General features: G+C 42.0%; 2 protein-coding genes across 3 annotated transcripts; both read right to left on the bottom strand.

Moving 5' to 3' along the window:
• Positions 1-323: 323 nt before the first annotated feature.
• kdm5bb (lysine demethylase 5Bb) lies at positions 324-18,832 on the bottom strand. 2 transcript variants are annotated; one of them, XM_086033570.1, is made up of 28 exons: positions 18,471-18,832; positions 17,201-17,278; positions 16,592-16,714; positions 16,339-16,509; positions 14,666-14,722; positions 12,976-13,137; positions 11,869-11,971; positions 11,669-11,787; positions 11,142-11,300; positions 10,946-11,065; positions 10,705-10,863; positions 10,388-10,569; positions 9,790-9,952; positions 9,591-9,710; positions 8,334-8,528; positions 8,077-8,258; positions 7,835-7,959; positions 7,561-7,711; positions 7,370-7,484; positions 6,917-7,272; positions 6,060-6,198; positions 4,176-4,355; positions 3,927-4,088; positions 2,542-3,027; positions 2,370-2,454; positions 2,091-2,284; positions 1,253-1,504; positions 324-1,170 (listed from the first exon to the last, which is right to left on the bottom strand). In XM_086033570.1, the coding sequence occupies exons 1-28, from the start codon at positions 18,621-18,623 to the stop codon at positions 1,033-1,035; spliced, it is 4,629 nt and encodes a 1,542-aa protein (XP_085889696.1). In that variant the 5' UTR covers positions 18,624-18,832; the 3' UTR covers positions 324-1,032. The 2 variants fall into 2 exon arrangements, with proteins under 2 accessions (XP_085889696.1, XP_085889705.1); XM_086033579.1 differs by lacking the exon at positions 14,666-14,722.
• Positions 18,833-20,089: 1,257 nt separating this feature from the next.
• Positions 20,090-23,925, bottom strand: tuba5 (tubulin alpha 5). Its single transcript, XM_086033558.1, has 5 exons — positions 23,737-23,925; positions 22,931-23,156; positions 22,048-22,196; positions 21,255-21,935; positions 20,090-20,876 (listed from the first exon to the last, which is right to left on the bottom strand). Exons 1-5 carry the CDS (start codon positions 23,737-23,739, stop codon positions 20,580-20,582), a joined length of 1,356 nt encoding a protein of 451 aa, XP_085889684.1. The 5' UTR covers positions 23,740-23,925; the 3' UTR covers positions 20,090-20,579.
• Between the last annotated feature and the right edge of the window lie 236 nt (positions 23,926-24,161).

Below are 24,161 nucleotides of genomic sequence, written 5' to 3'. Positions count from 1 at the left end.
GAGGACTGTGAGTTGCCGTGAGGAAGAGATCAGAAAAATTTGTGTAAGAGATGCTGAAGATAGGCATGGATAGAAAACGATGGCGCGGTTTTGACCGCCAAAACCGAAAGAAAACAAAAAGTTCAGTACTGTAGTTTAGTTATATACTGCCCACTGCTGGTTGACAGTGTGACGTGCATCTGTCATATCCGAACAAAACCTACGCTTTGCTTTGGTGTCTTGTTCTGCTGAAGGTTGAGCATCCTTTGATTGCCATGAAAAATCATACATTGGTTTTGCCACAGCACAACACATAACCAATCAATGTTGTATCAAAGACAGACTTATCCATAGAACAAAATGAATTTATTCCACAATATAAACTATGCCAAGTCCACACTGAATATCCTATACCAAGTTACATACACACTGCCATTTGGACATGTCAGCAGTCTTTTCTTTCAACCAGCTGCTGCAACTGCGCCCATTCACTGTGTACGTCACACCATTGCGATGGCAGCAACAATTCACCGGAGATCCATGTCAAATTGGACAGAAATTATTGCTCAGATAAATAAAACTATCCTACAAAAATGGCAATAATTATTTTAAGATGCAAGAACTAAACACTGGATTAAAAAAGGGGGTGGGGACAGGGAGAAAACCTTGGCTCCAATGTAATTAAATCTTGCAAGGCATGCAATGAGGCTTGAGAGAAGAGAATATTAACCCCTGATCAACCATTTAACCTTTACTGGGTGTGTTTAAAGTAAGACTCCTTTGTGTCTATGTAATGGCATCCCATGCAGAACACATCACATCTTGATTTTTTTTTTTCATTTTGACTGCCACGAACAATTCATAAGAAGTAAATATATATATAATATGCATGTAAAAATACCCCCCCCCCCCCTCAAAATAACTAAACAATTATAGTTCTGGACAACAAGTGAAAGAGAAGATAGCACCATTGTTACAAAAGGGTTGAAAAACGGGCCAAAGATGAGGGCGAGACTGGTGGCACCCAACAACCGTCATTTGGCGGGGATCTCCTCATTCCATCATGTGCGTGTTGCTCAGTGCACACCGGACGCAAATGTAGTCCTCCTTCTCCGCCATTTCGGCTGTGACACCAACACACACTTGGTGGAACCACTGGTTGCAACTGCCATCACACTGGACCCAGTCCACCTGCAGGAAGACAAAGGGACAATAATAGAATACATTCATTATCGATGCGTTTATTCATTTAGTTTGGACAATTTATTCCCACCTCATTTCCCTCAGGGAGCTGGCATCTCTCTGCAGGACACACAGCCATGTCCTCATCAGACTCGTCAGACTGCGAGATATCAGAACGCGGCGAGGACAAGTTTAACGCTGGCCTGCGCTGCAATTCCTTTTGATTCATCTTCTGTCTTTTGTGAGAATGCTTTCTGTCCCGCGCCCTGCGCTCCCTGTTTAGAGCCAAATGCCTCTTTGCTTTCTTCTCTGGCACCATCAGAGCTTCTCTCGCTTTAGCATCCTGAAAGCGAGAGCACAATTAAAAAAAAAAAAAAACCAAGCATTTCTTTTGAAAGAAAATCCATGTGTTGTTCTTTCTTTCCATTTTCGATTTGCAATTGAAAATCAAAACAGTGACAATGAAATGGCAGATTTTTCACTGTTCAATTTTAGGCTTTGGTCAACAAATGCTAAATTGGAAGATGCCGCCGCACGACTGAGTTCTATTTTAATATTTGTGAATTTAGGTAGTAAGCAGCATTAGTTACAATTCCTCAGCTTGTCAGCAGCCGAATACAGAATACACTCAGTTCCTCACATACCATTTCACAATGGTTGAAAGAAGAATGTAACCGTGCTGCTGATATGATTTGCACTTTGTTCCTGTCAACAAAACATACCGGTAATTATCCATGTTGTGTTATGGCTGACAGATTGGGTTCGTGGTCCGAACTGATTGTGGCGGTTAACAAGCTAATGAATTTTTACGACTATCAAACTAATGGATAAGGTAAACCGGACCAATTCAAATCAAACTCTGTCATGTGGCCCGTTTAAAAACAAATTCAAGAGGGATCAGACAAGTCATTTGACGGTTATACATTTACCTGGTTGATTTTTTTTCCCTGAGAGTGAAACTGTACATATTTGTCGGAGTCTGTGGAATCGCCCCGTGCTGGAGACATCGTGTGCTGGCTCGTGGCTCTGTCCAGTAAAACATGGTGCAGGGTCTGGACTTCTGGCAGTGACACCTGCAGGAGGAGACCTTCCACCATCAGCTCCTCCAGATCCTGATTCAAGCCTGTCAGACAAATGCATAACATCAAACGAAAAGAAGTTTTCCCTTTGGGTGGATCCAATCTGCATGTTAGCGAAAGACGGCTGACCCTGCAGTGGAATGCATCTCTGCTCGGTATAGAAGACAGTCTGAGAATGATTTGTTTTGTTCCACTCTGGAGTTAAACAAGGGGCCTGCATAAAAACACCCACAAAAAAAAAAATCACTAACTTTGATTGCCAAAAGCAAACAAAAAGTAGCACAAGGAGACGACGAATGACCTGAGTGTTGCTGTAAGTGTCGGAGGAGTCTGATGCACAACGGGTCAGAATGGGCGGAGTTTCGGCTCCATTTTCCAGTTCTGTCAAATGACAAGACTGTAGAATCTGCTGCGCACGACGCTGCCAGTTAACCGTCCTCTCAACCAGGTGGTGCAGCGCGTCCCCCTCCGGCAGTCGAACCCTGATACGCCTCAGGGACGCGAGCAGAGGCTGAACTTTGTTCAGCGGCGGTTTTCTGGATCTCTGACACTGGGGACAGAGCCACGGCGGTGTATCGCTGAGGTCTGATTGGTCCCTGACACACACGCTGTGGAACGCATCCCTGCAGAGTTCACACTGCAGCATCGCTCCCATGAGCGCCTTCTGACAGACGCACACCTTCAAGTCAGTGCAGTCTGCAGTGGGGAGGAGCTTGGACTCGTTTGCCACTCTCAGATGACAGAAGGCCTCCATCTGCCTGGCCCGCAGTGCCTCTAGCGTTGCATTCTAAAAATGAAGACAAAATCAACATTTAGGCAGCAAGAGGCAACATTTTTGTATCAGAGATTCACTTTTAGCCCAACAAAATTGCTATGAAAAAAAATGTGTAAGTTACGACTGAGCAAGGATTTACTTAGTCCAGGGGTCATTAACCTTTTTTGAAAATGACAGCTTCTTCTTGGGGACGGATTCATGCCAAGAACAATTAACTTGATACAATACATTTTCTCAAATTACTTTTAGTTGTATGTTGTTAAAGAGGAAGTCAACCCCAAAATTTTCTTTACAAAAATATGTTCTATGCAGCCGAACTAGTCGAAACACGGCATTCCGATTAATATTATGTCTGTGGAATATGAGTTAAAGCGGAAGTCAACCCAAACATATTTTTTTCAAGAATATGTTCCCAGCAGGCCCACTAGTTGAAACATGGCATTCTGATTAATTTTGCGTTTGTGGAAAATAAGTTAAGCAGCAAAATGCACTCGGTTTTAGCCATCTCTGGGGGCGGCCATCTTGTCTTCTGTAGACTGAAAATGACATCACAACTGCTCACAACGACCAATCACAGCTGACCTGTTTTCTCAATCTGAGCAGTGATTGGTCTTTGTGATGGCGAGGAAGACGTTATGCTTATAAAATTCAAAATATCGGGTCTGATCGTTCTAATATTTGCAGTGGTTGAGGTTGACCTAAGTAGAGATGTTCACATACACTTTGAAGACTGATTACATTTTTATGACGTCGGGTGACGTGAACCTTGTTTTCATGAAGTGTTTCATGAAGAGCATTAATGGAGGCAGAGCATCTATTTAAGTGCAGGACACTATTTGGGTATATGGATGATGTGTGTAGAAAGAACGACATTAGCGATTAATTCAGTTTCTTAATTGTCAACAACTTACAACAGAGGCAGAATTCTTGGCCTCTGAAAGCGCTTTCTCCACATCACTGATAGTGTTGAACCTTAGAGTTTTCTTCTTGTTACTTTTAGGTGATTCCTTCCCTTTCTTGGCCTTCCTCTTGGGAGACCCTTCATTTCCAAACTCGCATCTTGGACACAAAACCTGTGATGGAAAATGCAACAGTGAGGCCTCCCGTTTTCTCCAGAGCCGTAAAGGTTCCGTTGGGGGAAGGGTGGAGGAGGGCTTTACCTCAAGTAGGGTTTGGGCTGTGTCTCTCTGAAGGAAAATGGAAGCAGCAGATTCTTTCCAGTCTTGTACTTCTGCCATTAAAGACTCAAGTCTGTCTAGTGGCTCCAGGTGGACTTGAATGGCTTGTCCTCGTAGCACCATATCAGATAAGTTGTCCACCATTAGTATGCGGCCATTAGCCTGCAAAACAACATGGTTGTTGGTTAAACCGTACCTCCGACGGCCCATTTTGAGGCACTGATGGGGAAACGGAGCAATATTGTTAAAGGGAAGTCAACCCAAACATATTTTTTCAAGAATATGTTCCATGCAAGCCCACTAGTTGAAACAAGGCATTCTGATAAATATTGCGTTTGTGGAATAAGAGTTAATCCACCCGTTTTTAGCCATCTCAGGGGGCGGCCATTTTGTCACTTCTGTCGACTGAAAATGGTAACAACCAATCACGGCTGACCTGTTTTCTGTTTAATAGATTTTAATGCCATTTAAGGCCTTTGTTTTCACAAAATCCTTTTAATACCACGCCTGCATTTGGGTAATATGTATTTTGTGTATTAATTTGGAGATTATGTCTATTGTTTTGTAGTTATTTTATTAACACACTGCAACATTGTATTTCATTTGGGGATTAGGTACCGTATTTTCCGGACTATAAGCCGCTACTTTTTTCCTAGGTTTTGAACCATGCGGTTTATAGACCGGTGCGGGTATTCTATGGATTTTTCTTCCACCTCTAGGGGCGGTCTAACCGGAATAACAACACAATACAATAGCCATCAACAGGATGTGATTGCAGGTGGAGGAGTTCAACAGGCGAGGGTGCTATATAGGAGCCAAATGTTTGTATGTACTACTTGTCTTGAGCACTGTGTGGCGCTGTCACTAAGAGTATACAGTATAAGAAAGGAGAAAGAAACAGAGTATAGGTGTTGACTGGGAAGGGCATACAGGTTTTTGACCGCTTCGTTTTGGCGTAACTTATGTTTATAGACGCTTACAGCAATAAAAGGACGTTAACCGACAAACTGGAGTCGCAGCAGGCAGTGAAATGAAGATAAGTACTTTATTTTCTCTTGGTTCTGTTCCGTTTTAATCAGCAGTATTTTCTTTTTTAAATAGCGTGGGTGCGGTTTATATAAAGGTGCGGCTAATAGTCCGGAAAATACGGTATATATATATATTTTTTTGTAGTATTATTTTATTACCGTGCTGCAATATTACGTTTGGGTACGTAATATTTACTTTCTATCCTGTTTAAATATTTATTCCTATTTGAATTGCAATGTTACAGTGCATTTGATGCGCACTGAGGAAAAAAATTGACTGAGGTGTATTGAGGGAGGCCATTAATCTTGGAAGAAGTGCGCAAAACAGGTCTCTGTCAGTGACGGATTGACGGAATGCCCAACTCTGGAAAATGGCGGGACCGACTCAGATTCATTTGAACAATGCCACGTTGAATTGGAGACGGCCGGGCCAAGATGGCTTTCAATGATGCCACATCACGGCTCCACTGTCTGCAGGCCAGGATGGAGCAAGTACTGTATGTCTGTCATGGCGTTTTAGACAGATGGGTACCTTGCTAGCTAAACTTGCTACAACCAATATGACCAAAACGCTGCAATTTTGCAATTTTTCTTGATAAAGCATATCGTCGCTGTCCTGTGAAAAACATGTGTCCAATTTTAGAATTTTCTAAAATGTTCACGTTAATGTAACGCGGAAACACCATTCACGTGAAAATAATAAAATTGAAAAAAATGGATGTGTTTTTCACAGGACAGCAACGATATATAAAATTTTTCCTTCTGACCACCACAGGTACACTTTAAACATGCGTTTGAATGTGAAAGCGTGCGGCAAAAGAGCAAAATGTGTCCGGACCTGAAGCTCCTCAGCTTCTTGGAGCCACTCTAGAGCTTTTCTGATGGTGTCTTTCAGAAGGATGCAGTTAGGGAGGTGAGAGGAGATGCCAGAAACTTCCTCAGCTGCAGCACTCAGAGTCTCAATGGAGTGAGGAGGTCTGACGGGTAAAACAGTACACAATGGTACACTGTAAGTAATAAAACTGGACACAGTGACTTCCAAGACAAAATTAATTATGAGAACTGTCGTTGCGTTATTTCCAGTCCACATAGGAAATGTATTGTTCCAAGACAGGTTTGAAAGGTCTTGGACCCCAATTTGCTGTAATATTAAAAACTAGGAGTAGTTCTATGAAATCTGTTTGTCCCCGTGAATTAAAATGTTTATAAAATCTAACAGGATGAAAATCAAAAATCAGAGCTAAGTATGGCAACTACACATGGCAAAAGAACATCACTCTGGAAAAATATAGAGTTTAAGCTCTAAGTTAAGATGGAGAGATGCACATTCCTAACAGCCATGCCATTATAAGCAACTTGTGACAGTAAATGCTGAACAGCACCAGTGGAATGAGGGCAGAACTCAACATGATGCTCACTTTTTGTTGATCTGGTTGAATATTCTAGCCACAGCTTTTTGCACTAGCTGGAATTAAAATGAAGCAAAATCAGGTGCACTGACGCAATATGAAATCATTCAGATACAATCAGTGCAACAGACCCAGGGCGAAAGAGAGACATGACTAGGTACAACAAAAAATATTTTAAGTACACTAAAGAACGAAGCTACCAATATGATCTCATGTTTTGGATGTTTTTGCACCCTTGTAAATAGATGTGAACACCATGATGCATCATTTGATCTGCCGCCTTCACCTGGCTTTCAGAAGACTGCTCGCCTTGTCCTCCCAGTGCTCCGACACCGTCAAAAGCTCTTGAAGGCGTGCCATGGCTTTCTCCACCGACGAGTGCGGTGCCAGACCCACGCCCTGGTCGATGAGCCTTCGCATGGTCTCCAAAGTCAGGGTCGCGGGCTGGATGCTGGCTTGCTCCACCCCTTCCAGCCAGCGGGACTGTTCTAGCCGCTCCCTCAAGCGCGGCAGCTCAGGCAGGTCCACGTCAAAGTCAAAGCTGACATTCAACAGGCTCTGGATCTCAGCCACGCTGGGAGCCTCGTCGGCCAGGACCTTCTCGCTGTGCTGCTGGAAGTCTTCGATGCGATTCAAGAGTTCCTTCAAAGGAGACAGCAAAAGGCACTAAGCTGCGCAAACTGCTGTGATGTGAATCTAACCTCACAGGTCTCTTCAGATTCCGTCAACCTGAGCCTACCTTCAACAAGGGCGCTTGAGTGAGGCTGCAGGAGAGGTTATAAAGCTGCCTTACAAACGAACTAAGCTCCTCCACAGTCAGCTGGCTCCGGGATTTCCCAATGCCACATTGATACCTTGAACAGGTCAAGTCAATCTCATGACCGTTACTTGATACAGCTAATCTTTACATTTGCTCAATTAGAAAAATACCTGGTCTGCCTTTTCCCATTCAACAGCTGCTGCGCCACTGAGGCGCACTTCTCGGCATCCTGGGTGACCAAACGCAGCCGACGCAGCAGGTCGTTTTCAGGGAACCGTTCGGACTCGGATTCGGCAAGAAGAGAGCGAAAAACTGGCAAGCCTGCAGCGAGAGTAGAGGACGAGGATCATGACACATAAAATGTTGTTGTTGTTCATCATTGTTGCTACTTTTGATTTGGATTGGCCAAATGCTTTGTGCTTTTCTCGACACTTGTTGTCTTACCTTTCTTCTTTTCCAGCTTAGCCTCCAAAGTCTCTGACACACGAGTCGCCCATGCATCATATTGTTCAGCGCGCTGCTTCGAGGCATTCATCATGGGTAACAGGTCCTCCAGTGTGTATCTGTAACTACACGGGGAAATTGAATGTGAAGAATTATTATTCAGGCATTCACTTTGAACCCGAGTTTTCAGAGTAAGAACGTCCATTTGACAATCGCCTGACTCCTTAGTGAGTGTGACTTACTTCAGTGTGTAGTTGGTGACCGGGCAGGAGCACAAGTCGCTGATGTGATGCAGACAGACGAGCACTCCTGGGCTACAGGGACAGGTGATGGCAGACAGGTAACAGGTGGTCCGGCACTTGGCACACTGTCGCTCGTCATCCTGGAGATGATCGTACTTTGCCTCCTGCCACTGCACTAACCCCTTTCAGTGTGAGGGCCAAATCAGTGGTTAGCGCTTACGTGTGAGAGAAGCGCAAACTTATTATGACTACCTCACCATTTTTGCCACTTTCTCCCTCAGTTCCTGCTCTTCCAAGATCATGACGGCCATGTCCTTGTGGACAGCAGATGCCAAAACCACATCGAGGGTCTCTGCTTTTGCTGCCATGTTGCACACCATCTCGTCATGGGAGAAGACATTGTACCGGTGTAGAGTACGATAGTGATTGACACATTGCCTACCAAGAGACATCTGGAGTAATGGAAAGACAAGGTCAAAGTTGTCATGCCACGTATGCCCCCAATGTAAACTGCAAGCTGTACAAAAACGCGTGTGCTTCAATGCTGCCACAGATGCTCTGCAATTACAACGAAAATACAGGGTGTCCCAAAAGTCACAAAAAAATTTGCTTTGTTCGTTTCCATTTCATGAATCATTGGGACGGATGTGAGGCCGTCAGAATTTGACATCTTAGGCTTTGCAGTTTTTCTAAGCATAAGATTCCTTTCCCCATAGATTGCCGATTGACTTTGAAGCAGTGTTGCAAAATTGTCACCTGGCAAGAAATGTCGGGTCCATGACTCCAGTTAATTGCCAGTTAGAGAAAATTTATGGCGGTCAAACTAATTTGTACAACTTACGCCATCCCTGGCAAGTTTCTCGTTACAGGGTCTGTTCTTGACAAACAACGCAGCAGAAGGCCTGCTACTACCAACGGTAAAGAAAACACCGAACACAAAGAGAAGACAGTCGCTCAAAACCTGAGAAGGTCTATCTGGAGAGCTGCACTGAAACTCAGCATCAACAAAGGGATAAAGCTTAACCATAGCGACTTCATGTTGTTCAAAGCGGAAGATTATGATTCTCAACAAACTGAAATTAGTACGGGTAAAGCTTTATCACTCTCCAAAGCATCCTTTAAATTGAGGTTTGTGGATGCTGATTTCCAGCACAGCCCTCTGGATAGACTCTGTGGCTTTGTGCGAATGCCTGCTCCAGTAAGTTGGTGTTTTCCTTAGCAGGCAAGCATGGTTTGTCAAGAACACATCCGTACTAAGTGTTGGAGCAGTGTGACAAACATAATGCTTCTTGAACCAGCAGAACTGCACAGAAGTCGGCACAGGCACAAATCTCAATTAATGAGTCCCGGGCATCGAAACTGTATGTTTACAAAAACTGCAACGCCTCAGCTGTCAATTGGTGACGGCCTGACGTCTTTCCAAATGATAACTGAAATAAAATAGAAAAAAAAGGAAGTGCATCGTGACTTTGGGGACACCCCGTAAATGTTAACTAATGAAAAATCCTGCTTACCCAATCAACAGTGCAGAAGTTTACTGCCTCTGCAAAGTTGAAACCTTGATTGAAGCCACTGTGGTAGGCTCTGGGGAACGTGACGACAAATTCACCAGCACACTGGTTTGTTCTATAAATCTGAAGCAAACCCCCCCCAAAAAATGAGGATCCATTTTAAGAAGTTCATTTTGCTGTGTTGATGATGTACAAAATATACCGGGACACCGTGGGCCATCAGGGTGTTAGGGTTCATGATGGTGACCAGCTGGTGCAAGAGATCAGGTTGAGACTCAAACAGTTCTGGTGCCAGTTTCTTCATCACCTCCTCTAACTGCTCTGCAGCAAACCCGGGAGCCCCGTACCAGGTTTTGGGTTCCCCCCTTGGTGTGAATAAAAGAAACATGAACAAATAATTGACTTATTGTTATTCTTGTCATGGAAAGATCTTAAAGAGCAAGTCAGTATGATTTATATGAAATATGAGTTAAGCAGCAAAATCCACCCATTTTAGCCATCTCAGGGGGCAGCCATTTTGTTACTTCTGTCGACTGAAAATGACATCACAGACCCTCAGGGCTCAGATAACGAGGGTGTGTGATGTCATTTTCAGTCGACAGAAGTGGCAAAATGGCCGCCCCCAGAGATGGCCATAAACGGGTGGATTTTGTTGCTTAACTCATATTCCATAAACACAATATTAATCAGAATGCTGTGTTTCAACTAATGAGCCTGCATAGAGCATATTCTTAAAAAAATGTATAAATATAAAATATATATAAATATATGCATCACTCCTTGTAGGATTTGTTTTATACCAGTGGAGGTAGTTGATGGAGTAGCTCCAGTGGTCCTCGATGTGCCAACAGAAGGAGGAGAAGCACATGCCGACGTAAAGCCACGGCAATGTCATTCCACAGATGTCCGCTGTCACATGCGTGAGGACGGATGGATTCATCATTGCCATGTTGTTGAGGTTCCACCCGCACTTGAGATATTTCTGCATTGGAGGCAACAGATGCAGACCAACAAACATGTATTTAGGCATACTCATTAATTCAGTCCAATTATTGACCTTGCTTCATCTATCTATGTCCATTGTTTTGGATGGTGTACTACATGGTGATCAGTTTACCTCATCAGCAGGAGAAACCTTAAATTTTCCATTGGGTATGGGGAATCCACTCCCAAACTCCTTTGACGCAATATCCGCTCCGTATTCAACGGTAACATCCTCCTCAATGGCTCCCACCAAGCGCCAGAACTCTTTTTCCACTAGCTCTGTAGGTACCATCTGGAAGATATATTAACAGGAACAATCAGAATAGTTGTAGAAAAACATCCACTTATTTTTGTATAAACCGCATTCAACTTACATGAACTGGCATGTTAAAATAATCTGATTTGAATGCATCTGCCATTTGCCCAAACGCACGCAGGGAGTAGTCCCTGTAAGCCTGCTCAAAGCCAAACGCTTCATGTGGCTTGCTACATTCCTAAAAGAAGACAATGAATTCAGTATTTTTTTTTTTAGTTTTATTCAGTGTTATTGTTTACATCAATGATCTTCACCTGAGCCAGACACTTGGGGCACCTCCAGTCTCCCCTGGGGACATCAGTCAGAGGGGGGATGAGGCAGAAGGTATGGTAGCTGTCATCACAACCGTCACATAGCAACAAGCGGTCTTCGTCTCCCCCACTGCCACAAACCAGACACACAACCAGATCCACCTACAGAACGAAACAAAGGTTCCTATTCAATATGCAGCAGTAGTGTGGGTATTTTCACCCATTTTAAAATGTTTCCTTGATCATTTGTTATGGTTTTTATCTGCTAGTAAAACAAAAAATTCTGATGTGTCAGTGTAACATTCTTAGTTATATGGATTCATCATTGTTCTTAGCTGGGTTCTAAATATACGTTAGTTAGTTGCTCATGCTTGTTTACAATGAATCACATTAAAATCCTCAAAGACTTGATAACAGACAACATTTTAATATCTTGCAGATTCATTTTTGGTTGTTGAATAAACTGAACAGATGAGCAGAAAACTGAAGGTACATTCATATATTTACAAAGAGTGAATGTTTGTACATACTGGATTTGGAGGAACAGATGGGATGTATTTTTTGTAGCGTTGCTTGAATTTGTCCTCCTCAATTACTGGTACCTTGATTTCAACTGGCTCCTGTTTGACTTGAATGGGAATTTCTTTCTCTGTATGACAGCCAAGAGTGACGTCAGTTACCGTGTTTCAAACGAACCACTGCAGCAGATGCATTTAATGCGGAGGCATACCTGGCTCCGGTTTGGCAACGAAAGAGCCCATCCTCCTCCTCAGGTTGGGACGATTCTCACCTGGCTCGCCTGGCTCGCCTGGCTCAGTCTTCACACAAATATACTACAGGAAAAGGGCACAATATAGGTCATTTGAATCAACTAAATGTCACTGATACAATGGCTGGAAAAGTCTACGCGCCCCTGTTCAAATGCCAGGTTTTTATGTTGCAAAAAACACAAAGACAACGATAAGTCATTTTAAAACTTGTTCCACCATTAATAATGCATGTCCTACAACATTCACAATTCAATTCGATAAACAATTCAGTTTAATTTTTTCGAGAGGGGAAGTAAAAATATGATTTTTATTTTTAAAATAATGTGTTTGCACATTGTGTGCACACCCTTCAACACTGCGGATGTAGTTGCATTCAGAATCAACCAATCTCGTGTTACATGGGAGTCAGCACACACATGCCACCAAGTGCACATATATACACACATATATATATATACAGCACTTCCGCATACAAGCACTTCCTGTACTAGAAAGACCAGGATTCCTTGCGGTTGAGCATGCGCATAGTGCCTCGATCGTGTCTGTTTGCGCACCGGCAGCATCTTTGACTTTTTTGCCCTCCACTCCTTCTTTTCTATCCATCTCTCAGCAGTAATGGTAATTACAGCATTTTATGTTTTTATTTTAATGTATTTTTTTTTTTTTTTATACTAAGTATTTTGACTTTCACTGTGAAATCCGACATACACTGAAATTCTGGTTAAATCGTCGAGTTACATCGCCAGTGTAGGAACGGAACTCGTTCGTAAATTGAGGACTTTTTAAAATCACACAGTTAACCACACACAAAAATAAATGTTGAACTTAATTTGGGGGCTGGAACGGATTAATTGCATTTCCATTCATTTCAATGGGAAATTTTCAATTTACAAACGGGCTCAGAAACCTAATTAAGAATTTGTAACTAGAGATACCACTGTATTTATCTTTTTCTCTCATTTTTTACATCACCAAATCTGTCATTTTAACGTGTCTCTAGACTGTTTATATCCACTGTATGTTACGTGGCGTGTACTGAGATATGCATTTCAGTGAGCAAGCCCCACCTCATACTTCATGCGTTTTCCTCTGCGAGCACTGGGGCAAGAATTGGGCGTCTGGATGGGCTGTCTCTGAAGTGGCTCCGGCAGTTTGGGCTCCTTGGTGTCGACCTGATCTATACTTTCTGCACTCTCCTCTGGCTCTGGGTAGACTGGCTTTTGAACACACTGAAGCAAACAATGCGCAGGTTAAAATTTACTTAACATAAGTTCAGCAGTAAGTGAACAGTTTTGGGTTCTTAAGTGGAAATTAATAGAATTCAGTTTTTATTGTTGTTAAGGTACAGGAAATGTGGTCACAGCAGCTAAGTTCACATTATACAACTCATTACAGCATGAATGTCAAATTAATTTTGGGCGTTTAATGTTTGTTTGAATTGTTCTTTTTCCAGGTGGGTTTTTAAAGAAAAAAAAGCCACTACAAGGCCCCAAATTAACCATTGCCCAATAACCATGAGAACGTGTGCAAACTGCTGACCACAACTGTGTAACTTTTTTGTAATCAATATAGTGATTTGTGCCAATAGAAAGTTGTTGACAGACTGAGGGATACAGCAACAGTGTAAGTAAAATATAACTTCAGCAGTCAAAAGAAATGTCAAAAGTAGGATGTGGTTAACTTAGCATGCAAGAAAAACAATACAGCAACATGCCAACCCATTTGAGGCCAGTCAAGGTGAAGAAAGGAAACAATTTGAATAGTGATTCCCAACCATGAGTTGTCAAATGTTCCAATTTCACTTCATTGATCAGAAAGTTATTATTAAATAGTTACAGAATACAAATATATATTTGTTGTATCTATGCGAGCGACATATAGGGAAAGGCAGTACAAATACATGATTTTCCACTAGATGCAGAAGTTATAATGAAACAACAGAATAAATCGTCTTCCAGCGAAAATATCAGCTTTGCATTCAATTAAAGAGGCTCATATTTCACATGGAGTACATTAATTTGTGAATAAATTGCAACGCGACCATTGGTTTAGTATTCATACTTTTAGTAACATTTTTGTTTGGTGGTGTACTGTGAGATTTTTACGCAAAATGGGTGCCTTGGCTCCTTAAAAGGGAAGTCAACCCACACATATTTTTTTCAAGAATATGTTCCCAGGAGGCCCACTAGTTGAACCACAGCATTCTGATAAATATTGCGTTTGTGGAATAAGTGTTAATCCACTTGTTTTTAGCCATCTCTGGGGGGCGGCCATTTTGTCTTGTGTCGACTGAAAATGACATCACAACTGCTCACAACGACCAATCACGGCTGACCTGTTTTCTGAATCTGAGCCGTAATAGGCTAAAAACTAGTACATTCTGCTGCTTAACTTATATTCCACAAACGCAAAATTAATCAGACTGCCGTGTTTCAACTAGTGGGCCTGCTGGGAACATATTCTTGAAAAAAATATGTGTGGGTTGACTTCCGCTTTAAAGGTTGGGAAACACGAATAGAAGACTTTATGTTAGACTGAATCAATATTATGAATAGAAATGTTTTTCCTGCCACAAAAATATTGGTATTGAGATGAATATACACTTTTCACTTGAGATAAATATAACATTTTAAGAGTTAAAAAGGTAAATATATTGTTTCTGCAAGCAGTATTTGAAAAACAGCATAAAACCCAGCCAGAAATAAACATGCATGTTGTTAATCGTAAGATGTCTTGTTCACTGTGGCGCACACATACCTTTTCAAGCTCAGGATCAGCCTCCAAACGCATCAGTTTGGAAGCTGCCTCTGGTGTCTGAGGCAAGAGAGAGCTGATGTAATTAAACTATTTAGAGCGACCTGCACTAAGAGGCCACGGGGTACCAATCCAATAATGAGCTCTCTTGCAATAGATAACAGAATTCTTTAAAATGATCAAACGAGCACAAATAATTAGGCACCATTTAACTGTGTCCAAGGGTTGAAACACAATAGAACTGAAAAGAATAGCACAGTTGTCAGTCAAACACAATCACGGCCATCCCATTAACGCAGTTTATTTAGGAACCATTGGAAAAAAATGCTGTGCATCATTTACTCAATTTTATTTCGTCAAGTGGTTGCACACAATAAAATCATCTGTATCCAGATAAATTAGTAGATCACTATGGACCACTTGACAAAATAAAAACAACCACTTGACGAAATAAAATTGAGTAAAGTCAACCATCATTTTTTTTCAGCGCATACACAAAATGCTTCAAATCAAACAAGTAGCTGGTTTGCATATTCAGTGGTGGCTTGAGATATGAGTGACCCGACTTATGAGTTTTTTTGAGAATTGACAGAAATTTTGAGAGACGAGCACTTCACAACAAGCAGGTTTAGCAGATCGGGAACATTTGTTCAAAAAAGAGGCGTGAAGTGAAGCTGTGTATTGTGAGGCACAGTTGAAATTCACTGCCGTACAAAGCTTTAAAGGCGGGCATATATATATTTTTTATCCTCTGCAAAAAACAACCAACATTACTGCAGCTGACTGAGGAATTGTCGCCGTCTCATGTACAGTACATCTGTATGTCTGCACTACACTGTCCCCATGTGGCCAGGGTGCGCATACCAGAAGGAGCAATACAATATACAGTGGTAACTCTACTTACGAAATTAATTGGTTCTGGAAGAAATTTCTTAGGTAGAAAATTTTGTAAGTAGAGACGCGTTTTCTATGTAAATGCCCTAATCCGTTCCAAGCCCCCCAATACTCATACGTAAGTTTTTTGTAAAGAATAAAAATGCATGAAAACATAATGACTTCTCAGCCATGTAAGATGCTGACTCTTGTGTAAAAGTGTCCGCGAGAGAGATTCTTTGAACTATGTACACATCTTTGTTGCGTGACTTCTTTTAGCAAGTAAGCAATGAACGGTGATTGTTTCAACAACTAATATGGTAAATGATCTTCCCCTATACTTTTGGTGATTAATGTTGTCTTGCGGTACTAACATTGTAATTTGTTACAGGACTCAGTAACTGTAATAATATTACAACAACTTACTCATATTTTTGTATTAATTTGTTGCTGTCTAAATGTAATATATTACAGTAACACGTTACTTTTCGATCAGTTAGTTTTGTAACACATTTACCCCAACACTGGTCTTACAGTATGTTTTCATTAAATCAAATATTATAGAATTATTTTTCTCTTTAAAATAATAACACATGCTAAAAATTGGCGTGGGGTTTTACGGGAGGCTGGAATGGAATAATGGCATTTCAATTTATTTCAATAGGGAAAGATGATTTGAGATCAGTGTTTAGTGTTACAAGTGTGGTCAAGGAATGAATTAACACTCATATCGCATGGCACCACTGTATTGTATCAGTTCTAGTAGGAACAATGTTGTTATATTTACGCAAAGTGTATCTTACCAGCAGATTTGCGCCACTTTGAAAGAGATTGTAGGGGTAGAGGGTTTTCTCATAATGCCCTCGCAGGTGTGAGCCAACAGCTTTCCCAGGGGCGAAACCCATCTGCATCGCAATCTTGGTCCATCGTCTGTCCCGACAGACAATGTCGAATCCGCCCTCATCCGCTACTAACTGTGATGGGGACATGACAGTGATGGGAGGGTTAGTTAGGCAATTAAAACAATTATAATTGTCCAGGTTATATGACGCCAACCTTGTTTAGCTGGTATAAATCCAAAATCTTCCTCTCCACGTGGGGAATCTTCAGGGAACATCCCTGCAAATCCCAGAATTTGGCAATCTGGTCCAAAAAATTCAGTTTGACTCTTGTCTGTGCCTGGGACGGAATAGACAATCGGTTATAACAAAAAACATTAGACTGAGCCACTCAAGAGTAGTTCTGGATAAAAGGCCTTTATTTTAATATGCCAGTTGATTAAGAAATTGTCCATGCGTTTTGGCCTTTGTAGTCCTTTGTCAGGGGCAAGTTCATCATTTCTAATTTAAACATTGAATTCAATATTTGGAGAAATGTATAGCTCTCTATCTGCAAAGGCTATCATACAACCAAGAAAATGTGGTAGTCATTCATCCATCCATCATAAAATACATAAATTCTTTGTCTGTATTTTGTTTATCTTAATTAACACATAACACCATATTATGAACCAGGTTGGTATTTTCAGCTGTCAAACAACATTATTATTACTTTCTTTTCATGCCTGAATACACGCAGGTCTTAACACAAGAGAGTGTGTTAAAAAAACAACAACAAATGGTAACTTGCTTTCTGACAGCAAATACATGACCAATCAACACTCACCTCCAGTTCATTGAGCCTCTGGATCCGGGGAACAAAGTGAAGTCTATCAACATCGCAAGCAAATGGAGGCTGCCAACCCTAAACAGCAACAGAGCAAGTACATGAGCCTTTGTTTGGAAGTAGGAGGCTTGTTATGTTGGGGGCCAGAGTCTATTTTTCTTAAACTATGTGGATTGTTGGCTTTCCTTTTTAAATTCTTCACAACAACACATTTTAAAAACGATTTTAGTCAATTTGACAAAGAAGGCCTTTGACATGGAACAAGCTGATCTTCCTCAGTTTGTAACTCACACACAAAAAAGCCGAATTTTAAGGGTTTCTTTCCACAGCCTCGACAACAAGAATAATCACCCACAAAAGGGGAGGCCCAAGTTTTTGTTACAAGTCAGAAGCATTCATCCCCCACTGGCACACAAAATGGCCAGATGGAAGACTCAGTCAGTCACTAGGCCATCTTACCACAAAGCCAACATGGAGGACAACACCCAACAAGACTGGCTCTAGAGTCGCGCAAGGACAGTTGAAAACTGTCTACATTTTATAACCTGTATAGATGCACCTCCATTTTAAGAGGCACAGATGTTTAATTAGTTTCTTAATACACAATTTACATAACCTGATGTACTTGTTTTGCTGCCATTTGATCACTTTGTAAAGTCCATTATTAACACTGGCCTGAAGAGTATATATACATAGCCTCTGTTGTGAACATTCAAATAAGGTGACAATTGATGAGTGTTGTATGACACGCTGACCACAGCGCCATGGACGCGATGCTCTTCGGCATTTAACGTCAGATAATCCACGCAGACACGAGGGCCCAATTGATAGACAAAAAAACGATGTGCTTTATGATTACTTTTGCCGTTGACCGCACAAGGATGTCTTCCGCATATCCACCTATGACAACAGTGCCGTGTGCTACATCATGACAGCTTCTGCTAGTTAGCATTAGCCTCTTAGTTGAACGACTCAGTGGCCGGAGCGCCAAGGTTTTGTTGACACACGGCGAACAACAACACAATCCCACTCGGCACATGCTTGTGGAACGTGTAAAGCGTCCGAGATTGACGAAAGCGGGCTGCTAGTGACGCCAGCGACGGTGAAAATGGCACAGCGAGTCGCGGCTGCACAAAGAATGAACCTAACCGTTCATCCGCCATGTTGAGCAGTCCCTTTAAATCCCTCACTGATTCATCTCCAAAAAGCGTCGCGACCAAACGAGCATCCACGTCGAAAGGGGCGTTTAAACATCCGCGAACACACTCACCCGAGGCGGCCGGACTTTACAAATGCCAGTTTTCTCGGCGATGGGACGGATCTTATTGATAAAGGCATACGGGTCTGCAAATTCTTCCCAGCTGGGCTCGAACACCGGGCACTCCGGGGGCGGCTTGAACTCGTCCGACCGAGGCTGGCTCATCGTTTTGGACTGGACAGGTTAGGTCACGGTGTTGGGGAAGGGGGCTCCGTGTGAGGGGGGGTGTTTTATCCCGTTATTAACCGTCAGGCCCGGTGGCAGCCAGTCGACATCAACACGAGATGAGGCAGCTGACACACAAACACACACGCACACACGTCCACACGCACACACACATCCACGCTGTGTGAAGAGAATGTTCCAAGGCAGTGGGCACGTCCGCTCAAAAAACTAGACACCAATTTGCTCCCGATGTCCTCATGGTTTGACCTCAAGGTTTGCGCTTGAAACCACTTGAAATGATCCGCAGTCAGTATTGTTACTAGTCATAACTCAATGGTGTAATGGGCACAAAATTTGTTTTTATAAATAGATTAAAAAATATATCACAATAATCAAATAATTGATGGAACCTGACGGCTAATATATGTCTCTTTCCGGATTTCCACACATTGTTCACCAATGTATATGAGGAGTAACTGTACACTCAGATTATAGCTACAATTATGTTGCTGTGATGTATTATTCAAAAAGACAAATGGACTTATTGATTGTAATTCCTTTAACACCTTAAAACTACGCATGCAAACAACTGAACACAATTAGTGTACTGTTTGTTGGCCAAGTAGCAAAAACACTCATTTAAGTGCTTATGTTTACCATATTGTGGCATAACATTGAGTGTGGAAAAAGAGAACGTACAGAATAGTGGATTTTAATGAGCAGAACAGAGTGTCAAATAATTTTCTTCTTTGTGGATTGTTTTCTGTTGACACTTACGCGGATGAATATGTTTCAGGTGACACCTTAAGGGCTGCCGGACCTATTTTTTTTTCTGAATAGACGCTTGCATTGGAGGATCTTGCTGGCACGTTTCATAACATCAAACTCACCATCTATTACCCAATAATAAGTTCAATGTATAACACTGTAATGGTCAACTCCTCAGTTTTCTCACGGAAAAGGCATATCCAAATAAACTCAAATAATTTCAATCTCTAAGTACATCAAATACATCAGAGAATCTTTCTACAGAGCTAGAAAAATAATTCAACGTCGGATTTTTTTCTTGAATGCTCAACTTATAGATATTAATTAGAGCCGTGGCTTGTTCCTTTTAAATTATTCATTACAAACAAAATCTGAGAATTGCATTTAAAAACACGAGACAATATATACCCAGCTGTCAAATACGTTTCACAATTTTTTTTATAAGTGTGCCTTTTGTAAAACTGAACCTGAAAGCGTGACACTTATTTTTTGACTGCCCGATATGTGATGCATTTGGAAAGAACTTGAAAACGAAAACTATATATTGTGTAAAACAATATACAAAATTATGTTTTATTGGCAAAATAATTATCAATCTATCGATTATATATATATATATATATATATATATATATATATATATATATATATATATATATATATATATATATATATATATATACTCTTTTCCCCCTTTTTGATTTTCCTGATTTTTGGAGGTGGCCAGGGCCCAGTGATGCACCTTGCTCCTCCCCCATTATAAGAGAACTTGAGCAAGGCGCTCAAGGCACTGTATAAACTGTTAGTCAGCGTAACTGTTCAGTGCAGTTGCGTTAACTAGCTAGTTATGCCTACATCGCAAAAATCGATCTTCCCTTCGTATAGCTCACTGGCGTGGTTGCTTTAGAGTGCCTCATTGACGGCTGTGAGTGCATAGTCGTCAAGCAGTGAAAGGTGGATAAGCCAGGTCGGGGTAGAAAAATTGTCCAAGACACTCCCTGATCAGCCATTAGTCATATTGTCAAAAAAAACCATCTTAAATGCCACAACTGTAAGTACGGTTATATGTCATGGCTATGCGACATTCCCAAAGTACACATACTGCAAAAGAGAAATGATCTTTTTCCGCACAAAAACATGAAAGCAAGGTATAGACATAATTTTTAGCTCAGTAACGATCACACAAGTTCAAAATTCTCGGTCCTCGTCATCTTCACAATCGGGACCAGTGTGTTCCAGCTCTTGGTAATCCTTCTCCAGACACGCCATATCGTCTCTAGCCTCTGCAAACTCTCCCTCCTCCATGCCCTCGCCCACATACCAATGCACAAAGGCCCGCTTGGCATACATCAGGTCAAACTTGTGGTCAAGACGAGACCAGGCCTCAGCGATGGCCGTGGTGTTGTTCAGCGTGCACACGGCCCGCTGGACTTTTGCCAAGTCTCCTCCAGGAACTGCAGTTGGAGGCTGATGATTGATGCCAACCTGTTAAAATAAGAATAAGTAATAATCCATTTTAGTTATAAGTGTCTTTTCTGTGCGCTCAAGGATACCAACAAATAAACCGATCAGTACAATAAACATCAGAAACAGAACCTGAACATCATCAAAATCTTAAAGGGCAGGACAAGGACCTGAGAGAGCATGAGAGAGTATAGCAGAATAAAGGAGGTCAGGATTAGAATATTGATGGCTTGAAGGTGAGAACCAGTATTTTGAATTGTATGCGGGATTGGACAGTGTGCCAGCGGACTTGCTGCATGACTGGAGTGATGTGATGGATGCTGGGATTTTAGTGACAAGTGTTGTCAAGTGCGTTAAAGTAGCTCAAGTTTGACCTCTTTACAGTATTATGTTGTTCACCTTAAAACCGGTTGGGCACCAGTCAACAAACTGGATGGAGTGCCTGGTCTTGATATTTGCAATGGCGGCGTTGACATCCTTTGGCAGGACATCGCCTCGGTACAGCATGCAGCACGCCATGTACATACCGTGGCGGGGATCGCACTTGACCATCTGATTGGTCGCTTCAAAGCAAGCACTTGTGATCTCTGCCACGCTCAGCTGCTCGTGGTACGCCTTCTCGGCAGAGATGATGGGCGAGTAGGTCACCAGAGGGAAGTGGATGCGTGGAAACGGGACCAGGTTGGTCTGGAACTCCATCAGATCGACATTAAGGGCACCGTCGAAACGTAGCGAGGCCGTGATCGAGGAAACAATCTGGCCGATCAGTCTGTTAAGATTGATATAGCCAGGACTCTCAATGCCAATGTTGCGTTGACTTATATCATAGATAGCCTCATTGTCCACCATGAAGGTGCAGTCGGAGTGCTCCAAGGTGGTGTGGGTGTTCAGGACGGCGTTGTATGGCTCTACCACAGCTGTGGACACCTGGGGGGCCGGGTACACGGCAAACTCCAGCTTGGACTTCTTGTTGTAGTCAACAGACAGACGCTCCATCAGCAGGGAAGTGAAGCCGGAGCCAGTTCCCCCACCAAAGCTGTGGAAAACCAGGAAGCCCTGCAGACCTGTGCACTGGTCTGTCTGAAGAGAGGGACAGATGGACACTACAGTCACTGCTGAGCAGAAGAGATGGTGGATGTTGTAGGATTTATTACACGTCCTCAAAAAATATAATACCATTTGGATAACTGACCATTTTGCGAATACGCTCCATGACTCCATCAATGATTTCTTTTCCAACTGTGTAATGACCACGGGCGTAGTTGTTGGCCGCGTCCTCTTTGCCAGAGATCAGCTGCTCTGGGTGGAAAAGATCCTTATACTTTCCCACTCTCACCTCATCTAGAAAGAAAGATTTGATTGAGAAACAACTTTCAACCATAACTTTAGACTATAGAAGGACTGTACCATATTGTATTGCATCGTATCTTGAAAAGGGATTGAATAGTTTTGAACCATACCGTATCAATGGTAATCGGGACTTTTAGTGGGGACTTAAGATGACTTAATTCAGATGCCAATACTACCACTATCATGTTTCATGTATCGTCTTTAACACCGCTTTCTCCTTTATGCGTCTCTGCTGAGGTGTTCTGGACACATCCCAGTGAAAGGAGGTCCCAAGGACATGTTGGAGAGAGAGTCATTCCTAGCTGGCCTGAGAACACCGCAGGATATACCCTGAAGAACTGAATAGTGACTGGGGAGAGATAATTATGGGCCTTCCCTACTGAAGATGCTGCCCTAGTGACCTGACCCCAGATTAATGGAGCAAAATGGCTAGATGCATGAGTCCACACTTCTGATATGAAGGCCAAGACAAACTTTACAAAATGAAGACTATAGGTTCTTGGATATATATTCATACTATTTTATGAAACAAATATTAGAAGTTAGACTATAAATGTAGGTCAGTGCTTCTGATAAGTGTCTAGGCGCTGACTACATACCACTGTTTCATTCCGTACCGTATCTTACTCTTACCATGTTGCCCCGTATTACTTATCATGCGCTACTACATCACATCCCGTGTAGTGTTGTGTCAAAGGGTGTTCATATGGTCATGCACCCCTCACCGACCACCGTGGGCTCCAGATCGACATACAGCGCTCTTGGAACGTGACGCCCAGTGCTTCCAGTATTGAAGACGGTGTTGAAGGGGTTTTCACGAGAGTTTTGAGCCGCAGGTCCTTCTTGAAAGGTTCCATCAGGGTTGATGCCGTGCTCTAGGCAGAAGAGCTCCCAGCAGGCATTTCCTGTCTGCACTCCTGCTTGGCCCACATGAATGGAGATACACTCACGCTGTGAATATAAGGAAAAGACAGAGGGCAATGAACAAGTACAGCGTTAAGTTTCTTTGTCCCAAAAAGATTTTTGCAAGAAGAGACATGTCGGTGAGTACCGGTATTTATAGTATATTACATATCATATCTTTCCTATTTTAGATTATAGAAGCCTTGTCAAAAATTATGACAGGCTCTTACTGGCAATTTACTCTTGCATCTCCTGCAACTATTTGCGGCAGTCAAGTTTCAACATGTTGAGAATTTCAGCTTTCGTTTTGCCTGCAAGACAAACATGTCTCATATAAGTGACATTTGGGAGAATCAAGTTCGAATAGTATGCGAAAACCCTCATAGAAAAAAACTAAATTAGTTTCCAGCAGCAACCTTTCAATTAACTTTGAGTCTGTAGTTGCAAAACTCATCGTCGCCATTGATGATTGTCACACACCAATTTGAATAAAAATTTGCCTTTCGCAAATTTGTTTTCATTAAATGGATGTAATCTGCCATTGCATACATTTGTAATGTTACATCAGGAAAAAAAGACAACAGATTTTGCTGCGGGAAAATGAAGTCTCCAAATGATTTTTCCTCACCATGTCTCTGTCAGAGCAGCAGCCAAGTTATTAGTGAGTCAAAAAGGCCCCGAGTTGAAGCTTTAATTCCTCCGCAGAGCGTGAAGATGTGTGTCCTTCAAGGTTCACCTCGCAGGTGAACAGTGCCTGGTTCTCTTTGCCTGTCTCGTCTCTTCTGCTGCTGAGGAGGCTTTCAGTGGACAGACGTAGGTGGGGAGGTAGGAAGGCTTCACCCCATCAACTGCTTCCTGAAAGTTATATTTGACTTGCATACTAACACTGAACCACCCCAAAAAGCTTAATGCTGCAAGGTTGTTGATAACACTAGTCAACAGTAAATTTTAATCAGAGGTGTCTTTATGTGTTCCTTAAAAGTATTTATTTATTTTTTTGTCCTTATTTTTTTTCTAGCACACCGGGTTTTTGAGATATTTTTGTTTTTTGTT

Source organism: Filicampus tigris, chromosome 1, assembly GCF_054856515.1.
Source record: "Filicampus tigris isolate MCC_2025a chromosome 1, RoL_Ftig_1.0, whole genome shotgun sequence".
Taxonomy (NCBI): domain Eukaryota; kingdom Metazoa; phylum Chordata; class Actinopteri; order Syngnathiformes; family Syngnathidae; genus Filicampus; species Filicampus tigris.
This window is presented reverse-complemented; position numbering and strand designations above follow the sequence as displayed.

Excerpts from the sequence above, each read along its gene's own strand:
- kdm5bb (XM_086033570.1), bottom strand. The coding sequence starts at position 18,623 with ATGAGCCAGCCTCGGTCGGACGAGTTCAAGCCGCCCCCGGAGTGCCCG. Across the intron at positions 11,066-11,141 it reads GCCCCAAGTGTCTGGCTCAG|GAATGTAGCAAGCCACATGA; the intron begins GTGAAGATCATT and ends GTCTTCTTTTAG. Across the intron at positions 1,171-1,252 it reads AGCTCCCTGAGGGAAATGAG|GTGGACTGGGTCCAGTGTGA; the intron begins GTGGGAATAAAT and ends GTCTTCCTGCAG.
- tuba5 (XM_086033558.1), bottom strand. Across the intron at positions 22,197-22,930 it reads TCTGGAGCCCACGGTGGTCG|ATGAGGTGAGAGTGGGAAAG; the intron begins GTGAGGGGTGCA and ends CTTTCTTTCTAG. Across the intron at positions 20,877-21,254 it reads GGTGCCCAACCGGTTTTAAG|GTTGGCATCAATCATCAGCC; the intron begins GTGAACAACATA and ends TTATTTTAACAG.